This window comes from Mytilus trossulus, chromosome 7 (assembly GCF_036588685.1).
Source record: "Mytilus trossulus isolate FHL-02 chromosome 7, PNRI_Mtr1.1.1.hap1, whole genome shotgun sequence".
NCBI classification, from domain to species: Eukaryota; Metazoa; Mollusca; class Bivalvia; order Mytilida; family Mytilidae; genus Mytilus; species Mytilus trossulus.
In genome coordinates, this window is record NC_086379.1 from 50614423 (window position 1) to 50624456 (window position 10034).

Below are 10034 nucleotides of genomic sequence, written 5' to 3' on the forward strand. Positions count from 1 at the left end.
AGGGTTGAACAAAAGGAATATTCAAAATTAGGTGAACTCTCTTCTTATCATATATACAATCTTGATAGGAAACAAAGAAATTCCGTCAATCATCATAGAAAAAAAAAGAGTTTGTAGTGACAATACTGTGCTTACTACTAAAAAAAGTATGTTTTTTTTAGAATGGCGATCAACGCGCAATAGTTAAACAACGATTTGAACTTACATAAATAAGAGAAAAACAATAATAGTTCCTAGGAAAACAGCTGAACCAACAATTATTCCTATAGATAAATCTGAAATAGAAATTCAATAGTCAAATACTGAGACAAGTTAAATTTTAATATATTACAGTACTATAAATAGGTGTAATAAATGCCTATTCTTACGACAAATCTCTTTTTTTACATAGAATACCCTTCCAGACGAATTAATTATTTCAACTTTTACTGTCAAAATCGAACTCAATGTCAAGCTAATAATGTGTACTTATCATTTATGAATTATATACAAATAGAAGTGAAAACATGCATTTATTGCTCATTTGTTGTAACAGTTATAATTGCCACATTCACGATTATCCATATTCATATCGTTTAGCAAAATTTTCCTGTTTCAAGTTGTGTTTTGCAACTCCTATCGATTATAAGGTTTGTTTTCAAAATAATCAAACTCAATTGCAAAAAAGGATCTGATTTTGTTTTTCATGTTTTTGTAGGTTCATAGAAAAATGCAAGTTGTTTTATACTTGAATTTATTGAAAATGATATAGTAACAATAAACACCAGAATCAGTTAATTTCCACACAAGAGTTACAGTTATGACAATATAAATCTTTTCTACATTTTGTCCCCACGTGCATGGTATTAATATTTGTTTCTAAAGTTGAGGCAAAAGTAAGTTTTTTAATGTTTTAATCCCAACAAGTACCTACGAAGGAACAAATACAGGTATACAAAAAAATAGGGAAACACATGACATAAAGTAGCCACAACGGATGCATAGACATGGTAAGTGAAACTGCTTTGCATACATCGCCCGCCCTGAGAATCCACACTTGGTCAAAATGTCACATTTGAGAAAAAGTAAGCAATTGGTAAATTTACGATAATTATGGTATCCAAAATACGACCGCGACGACATCTTCCTAGTGAATTAAGAAACCACGCATTAGCCAACCGACGAATGTTTTTAATTAATGTTAAACTTGAAACGTAGTATAACTTTCAGCTCCAGATATGGTTCATCACTTGTGTAAATACAGAAAATCTTTTTACAATTTTGTAAAATTTAAATGTTATGTGTTTTCAGTGTCTGCGCTCAGACTAGCTTAAGATGATACTTGGTAAATTATTATGATTTAGAATTTCTTTTATCCACTGTAGCGTGCAAATAATATGATCATAAATACCCTAAAATTTATTTTAACCTGAATTCCATTTAAATTCCCCAAAAATCTGATATGATATAAAATATACTAACCCATGTTACCGTCACCTGACACTTCAATTTGTATACCAGTTGTTGGTGTAGCGTTATCATGGTTATTAAGGATTTCTGAATTAGCAAACGTAGTGTATGCATCGTCTGCAAAAAAAAACCAGAGAAATGTTTACTGAAATAACTATTCAGCTGATAATACTTGACTTTTTTTTTAAATTAAAATCACCAATGCTAACGTATGCAATGGTAATGCATCTTAATTTCGAAAGTGTACTTTGAAAAACACTATATAAGTTTGGTTTTACATCTTAATATTCACGAGGTGCCAGTATAGTGACACATTCATATGCTTACAGTAAAACAGAATAATTTTTCTTTTTTTAATATTTTGAGCTTGTCGTCCCGGTTACACATCGATTCAAATTAGAGGTACATTGGATAAAAGACGTATTCATCAATGACTTATATATTCATTTTTTCGTGCATTTGGTTTGAAAGGATGTTCTAGTCTCTGAAACGATCGTTGCAAAGTAAAAGATTAGATAAAAACAATATACAAAATTGGGACAAAGATTGCGAAACCAAAGCTTCGAACCAAATTAAGATTAATTCAGTTTTCAAAACTATACTACTAAACGGTTAATTACGATGAGATCAACTACGTATATCTCCTGAAAAATATGATTGAAGATGGAGACTGATGGTGAAGGAAGGAGTTTAAAAACTATTTTGTAGAAATAATATCGTACAAAAGCGGCCAAAATTCTCATCTTGAATTTTTGAACGGTTTACATCAAGTCGAAAGTTTTGTTTCACATGTACATTTACACAAGCTACATGTATGATTGCACACATATACAGGCAAGATGTGCCAGTTTGTATATTAATTTATTAAAGTAAACTAAAAAAAAAATGAACAAATACCGTTATGTTTTCTTGATATCACTCTGAAGCGGGTTTTATCTAGAGGATCTGACAACTCATGACAAAGCCATTGTAAATATGTGTTATCTAAAATTAGGATGTTTTATAGGATAAACAATGCATTACGTTTTGTTTTTCTTAATTTTTAAATGAAATTGGACGTATGTACGTTTTTGAATTGACACATATTTTTGATGATATTTTTACAAAGTTTTAAACATTGCATATGTTACCAACTAGGAAATTAGGCAGATAGTGTTGTATTTCAATACGAATATTCAACTGCTTCAACATCATAACGATACATCATTGCTAAATTTATAAAAATCTTTCCCCAATGCAATACACATTTACATATAGAGTGGCCTTGCTTGTTTAGAGTCTAAAAAGCACATTTGCAAAACACATAAAGTAAAATTAAAATGATTACAAAAATACATAAACATAATAAGTAAATCATTTATATTAAATTTTGGATGCGAATTCATTATGAAGGTAACAACACATATTTAACTTTGTGACTAACGATGAATCTCAGCTTTACTTTACCGAACAATCAAATATGAATTATAATCTTCAACGATTTAACGGTGATACATGTAACTGGAATCAGCGACGGTGTCAATATAAACTTGCAGGATATGATATATTATACTGCAATCAGCTATTTTACTATACAGATGAAGCTATACGTATAAACGTTAGCTTTATACCTCAATGACCTCAGCTAACCTATGAGACCCGCCTCTTTACCGGAACTATTGTATTTTATCAACAACGTCACGTCACGACTATGACAACGTAAAGTAACAATGATCAAACATTTATGAATTTAAACTTTTGTTTTATGTCTTCAAATTGGTTATTTATATACCATGTGTATCAATTATTATCAATGTTATTAATTAAGTTCATTTTCCCTTTCTAATTCCTTAATATGTCAATATCTTACCACCTGGACTACGCTCATAGGGAAATACCCCAAAATGGTACCCCAAGAGGGAAATTCCAAACACTTTTTTTCACAATTTTTGTTACTTATGTTTTTCATTTTTTCCTTTTTTTTTCGATTTCAGTATAAAGAAAATATACGTATAGTGTCTTGAAATATAAAATTTATTTGTATTCGGCACGAAACGGGAAAATGCTCGGTAGAACCTCGCATTTTCCCGTTTCTAAGCCTCATACAAATAAATTTCATATTTCAAGACACTATACGCATATTGTCTAACTATGAACAGTCATATGTGAGTGAACTTATATAACATATTTAGAAGTATTTTTGCGGTAATTGTATACTACAAAATACATGAGAGAAGAAAATCTACATGTTGATACTAAACTCGAATACTTACGCAATCGGAATATAATGCTGTTACTTGTGCCGTCACAATAAAAATTCCTCAGTTTTCGTTCGCAATATTGCACCTGCTTTGTTTTATATACATCTTTCCCTATGACAAGACAAGTCAAACTTGACATTCTGTACACTTCATGCACAGGCACATTACCTAGTTCTTCTGTTTGACCTATGTGAACTAGATATATAATAGAATAAAGTATTTTTTTTATTTACATTGATATTAATGACAGAGGCTCAGAGATTTTCAAAACAGGTTGAATTCTAATATAAAACTAATTCAACATGAAGATTAAAACATACAATAACTATCCTTCAACACGACTATTATTAAAATAAATTGACATCGTTGTCTTTGTTTTGTATTTTCTTTTTAAAATATATTTGATGATAAATTTATATAAAAAATTAGATAAATTTAGCAACGTCATTCTACCTCAAGCTTAAAAATTCTAATAAAGTTAGTTTATTTCACTTGGGAACTAATGTTTATATGATTTATTTGATAATCATTGCATTTTTATGTGTGTTCAGTAATCAGATTGTTCATCAGTATAGTTACCAAGCTCATCAAGTGGTATCATTTACTAAAACGAAATAAGTTTCTTGCCTGTATGGTTTCTTTCAATTGCAAAAACTAACAATCCAGTATCACCCTGACAGTAATAGTCATAAAATGATGCACATGTATTCACACAAAAGTTGTAAACTGTGTCCAGTTGTTCATTAAGATTAACAATACACTGACAAACCGTTTTCTAAATAAATAAATAAAAAAAGAATTAAACAATTACACAGGAGTACGTCCGGTAAGGCTCATTTTGGCCTCTAATTTCAGTTTCATCTGACGAAAGATTTTGACCACTTTTTAAACACTTGAGTTTCTATTTTACTTGATTCTATTAGTATAAGTGAAAGATTTTAACTGATTTAGTCATTAAAAAAGATCCGATTCAAGCTCAAATATGAAAAATCTCTCAAATGTGACAAAAACCGTTACTTTGCAGATTTTTTTTTGTCAAAAATGAAAGTGGCCGCATCCGTGTTCATCCATAAACTTTATATATGTTATGTATTATCATAACATACAACTTACATTTCAATATTAAGGATGAACACGAATGCGGCCACTTTCGTTTTACAGGGAAACCGTCTAAAATTTAACTAAAAATATAAAATTTTGAAGATTTCAGTAATTTAGCATGACTTAATGGTGCTACAACCCAATATATGTGCATTGTATTGTCAAAAACAGCCCATATTTATGTAGCAGAAGCATTCAACTGTCCAATAAATAACAAAATTTAATAAACATTTAACTGTTATATTTTTGGGCCAAAAAGGGGTCTTACCGGACCTACTCCTTTGACGAGGCAGATCGAAAGTTAATCCACAGTAAAGCATAATACTTTAATCTAGAAAAAAATGTCTTTAGGGTAATTATCTAAGAAGATAATGACCAAATATTAGACTACATCATTTGAAACTGGCCATAAGAAGTGCCAACAGTTAATATATTGATTTGCAACATCGACAATATCGTGACATCTTATTAACTATATACTGGATACCACACTTGATACACGTATTTAAAGTAAATCTGCATTTATCTTTTTTGATTTATTATCATACTGGCGAGGAAGCCAATGCTGAAATCGATATGTTTTAATTTTTATAAATTTTTTGAAAACTACTTCTTGGTTTTTTATTCAGATGTCAGTTTGTTTTAGATTTATGAGTTTGACTGTCCCTTTGGTATCTTTCGTCCCTATTCTTTTACTAACTAAAACTGAGGGAAACACATCAAATATAAGAGCAAAACTACGACACAACAGAAACAATATTAAAATGTAACACACACAGAAACGAACTATAATATAAAAATTATAGCAATTTTTCTGGCTTAGTCCATGACATTGTAAGAACACAATGATGGGTTGAACCTGTTTTTTTGGCATGTAAAACCTCCGGCTTTGATGTCAATGTTAAATTTAACATTAACCTGACAATGTTACATGACAGGACTACAATACAAATAAATGGGAGAACATATAAGACAGAGTGGTCACACAGAAGATTTTATATTCAGAATGTATGCCATTTGTATTGAATGAAAATATTAGTGCTGCATATATAAACACTCATGAAAATGATTTTTCTCGGTAATTTAAAGTTTAAACAGAAATTCCTTCGTATTGAAGATAAACACATGCAATAACTTTATCATTATGAGCTTCGCACAACCATGTTGTGTCTATAATTACAGCGAGAGTTGTGATCGATTTTTTTTACTGAAGACTGTAAAATGTCCTTATTTATATACTGCTGAAGAAAGATACCGATTTCATTGAGCCGCAACCCCTCTGAAACAATTCAAAATCAGAAATATTTCTTATATTACGCATTAATGTACTGTTTTGTACTTCCTTAATTTTTCTTGAAAACAATCGTTTCGCGGGCATCTTCAATTATATAGTATGCCAATACTCTGTCCCCAATCTACTGTAATTTTAATTTAAAACATTTGATGTACTTTGATATCAAATGAATTAATGAATTTCAATGTAAGCATCATTTAGTTTGCTCATTGTTGAAAGCCGTACGGTGATATACAGTTGTCAAAATCTATGTCATATCGACTCTAGTAGAAAGTTGTCTTTATGACCGTGTACCTTCTTAATCTTATATCTTTGACAATTCTTCAAAAATCAAAATCAGATCAAGTATTTTTATAAATCGCAAATAACATAAAACAAACAAGATATGCCGCCTTAAGCTTCCAACGCTTTAAGTAATATATGTACATCTAATAAGGAATATCGCTATATAAATGAGATCATATATGTATGTTTAAATATACTCACAAAATATACTACATAATTGGCACCTTCATATGAAGAACACTTAAAAGCACAGTCATACATGTTTTCTGCACGAAGTGCATCGTTTGGAAATATTCGATCAAAAGTGTCTTTAACCTTTGTCTGTGTAGACCATTTATCAATACTCCAATTTACACAACCATAGTAATCACAATATGAAAATATAATAAAAATCACAAAAAACAAGACATAATTAATTAGAGATGAGGGATTTTTTTTGTAAGTGTTTGTCATATGCAGTGAGTATACTTAATTATATATTTTATATTTTAGTTTAACAATTCAAAGAGAATTTTTGTTTGTGGTGTGTATATCTCTTAATTATCAATACCATATCATGAACCAATGTTAACCATAATGTTTATATACTCGTTAAATTCTATGTCATAGCATTACAACGTGATTTCAAAATTGACTTTTCGATTTAAATTTGTAAATCCGCGGTTTTTCCTGTTGACAATTTCCTACATCTCATGTAGAAATGGCGGCCTTACTGGTTTTGTACAGCTTATCTTTCACTAGTATGATAGAGACAACACTATGTCACCTAAACAAGTGGACGGATTTAATGATATGAAAATGCGTTTACCTTTTATGAATCGTATTGATTTTATGCCTGTAAATCAATACTAGATTTAATTACTATGTTGTTATTTTTCTTTCTTTGCATTGTTTGCCTTTTATAAGTATTTAGTAACATTTTGTAATAGGAAATGTAAAAAAATTACCTCTGATTTGTCAGCTTTTGGTCGCAAAGCTGTTGCAATTATTGTTTAACATTGTTTTAACCGTCGCATTAATCTAGTTTTATCAGAGTAATTTTATTAACGCTTAACGTATTACCTGCAAATGAAATACATGGAGATACATCGATTTCCACTCGAAACGAAACTGTGTTGATGTATGCACTAGCTGGAATTTTGATTGATTGAGTCCGAGATGAATATTATGAGATAATATTTGGGAACCCTATTGAGATTTTGGTTGTTAGATTTTGAGCGGCTATAAAGATACAATTTATTAAAAAGTATGTTAATTATACAATACGAAATAAATGAAATGATAAATATGACTTTACTATAGTTGTATCATCAAGTCTTTTATTTACATTATTATTAGATAAAAAATAAATAATAAATACATTGTTTCATTTTGATTAAAGATTCACATTCACAATCAGGGCTCCAGGACATATACTAACCACATTACTATACAAACCATATGCGTTTAATGTCCTTCAAGTCGTATGAAACCAATGTCTGTTGAATAGCATGTTTGAAAAAAAAATGAACCAATGCATGCATATATACTTAACAATGTCCAATATGCACGTTCGTATTTTAAATTCACAATATGCAGTACGAATTAAAAATTTTTAAATCGACATAAATGTACATCCGATCATTGCTGATCGAAAACTCGTAGCGTATTAAGTTTGTGACTTCGTCATCAATTTTACTGTTCATGAATGTTAAAAGGCAAACAAAACATACTAATAAGTCGGGTCTATCGAGATATTAGAGCGATATGTATCAGCTTGTCATAGGGATATGCGTTTCAATATATTATTTACACTCCGGCATACCGGTTGTGAAACTATTTGATAATTCAGAATTGGCTTATATTATGTTTCCTCTATGCGTGTATTCTTTTGTGTCTGGTTATGTTGCCGAAAATCAAAATAAAGTTTTATGGTTAAATACGGAAAAGCTGTAGGCATATTAGAATTCGGCAAAACAATAGATCAATAGCAGTACATTTCGGAAGACTTGGATAAGACAAAAAACTAAAAAGAAAGTATTTGAACACATTTGTTCTAGTTTTGTTTCACAGTGTAAATAAACTAAATATATATTGATTTCCCTAAAGTTATTTATACTTCAGCTAAATCCGCTTAATATCAAATCTGACGGCCTGATATAAAAAAAAAATGATATGTTGAACTTACCGTGATTGAAAACAATGATTTTTAGAATAACAACGAACAAAACCTGGCAGATGTATGAAAGCATTGTGTAGTATAATGAAAAGGTTCCGGTCCGGAGTACATTTTATGAAATCGAATTTTAATTGTTTCCGATTAAATGATATACGTAGATACCAGGACTAAATTTATTATATACGCCAGACGCCCAGTTCGTCTACAAAAGACTCATCAGTGACGCTCGAATAAAAAAAGAAGTTAAATGGCCAAATAAAGTACGAATTTGAAGAGCATTGTATAAAAGTGAGGCGGCAGAAGCAATGTTTTTTTTGTTTCTTTAATTTCAAGTTCTTTAGGAAAGATAGATTTGGAAACCAAACAGACAAAAAGGACTGTTAATGGATAGAGCAATGATATCTATGAATTTGATATACATGTACTATAACCTGCATTCGTTGATGTTCTTGTTTTTGTTCATTCAGTGTCGGTGGGAACTTCTATTCAAATAAAACAAAAAATTCGACAAGAGGAGGCGCACAATGTGTTGGCAATTATAAATTTATCTTTCTTATCTCTTGTTCCCAGGTGCAGAGTTCTTATCTGCACATGCAGCTACTGTACCCGTAAACAGCAAAACAGGTGTTTTTATCCTCATTGTTTTCAACACTTTAAATAATCAAGTTTATAAAGTTATGTGATTGACACCTTGTAATGGGTCCTCCACAACTCTTAACCGCAGCAAGATGGCAGATTATCAGCATGAGAGAAGCAGGAATGTCGCTTTGACAACCTCACGTATTGTTGGTCATCGCCATTCCACTATTAGTCGTTTTGAGAATAAAATTTAGTCAACAAACCATGTTAAAGACTATCCAAGATGAAAAAGACCCTCTATGCCATCTGCTAGGAAAATCAAACATAATGAAGCTTGGTTAGAAAGAAACCCGTTGCCTCCAATACAATCCTAAAAAAAGAGTGGTGGGCATACAGGAGCCTTTTAACAAAATTTGTTCGAGATCGATTCATCGCTACTGGTTATCTTGCAGTAAGAACATTTCGGGGACGTTTGTTTACGAACAGACACAAAGTTGTCCGTATCCAATGTAGTGCAGAGTTCTCCAAAGTTGGAAATTAGCACCGTGGAGGAAGATCTTTTGTACCAATGGAATTCGGTTTATCTTCCTTGGCCCGATTGTAGCCCGGATTTGAACCATATCGAGCATATATCGGACACTATTAGGCGTAATGTGCGCGAAAGGACACACACGTGATGAACTAAACAATGCCCTTCATCAGAAATGGTTGCTGAACCTTTAACAACAAATTGGTCGATTTATGGCAGGAACCAGAAGACGTTAAGTGGCAGTTAACCGTTTGAATGGAGGCTGCGCACAAAGTACTAATTCTTTGGCGTATAGCGATCAACCATGTTGTGAACAATCATCTAAAGAACAATATTGAAATCTGACATTGTAAAGTTCGACTACAGTAAAAGTTGTAAAATGCAGTTTTTTGTACGAAA

General features: G+C 31.0%; 1 protein-coding gene across 1 annotated transcript; it reads right to left on the minus strand.

Moving 5' to 3' along the window:
• Positions 1-201: 201 nt before the first annotated feature.
• On the minus strand, positions 202-3880 carry LOC134726498 (uncharacterized). The gene is made up of 4 exons (XM_063590902.1): positions 3702-3880; positions 2347-2433; positions 1462-1566; positions 202-275 (listed from the first exon to the last, which is right to left on the minus strand). Exons 1-4 carry the CDS (start codon positions 3826-3828, stop codon positions 202-204), a joined length of 393 nt encoding a protein of 130 aa, XP_063446972.1. The 5' UTR covers positions 3829-3880.
• Between the last annotated feature and the right edge of the window lie 6154 nt (positions 3881-10034).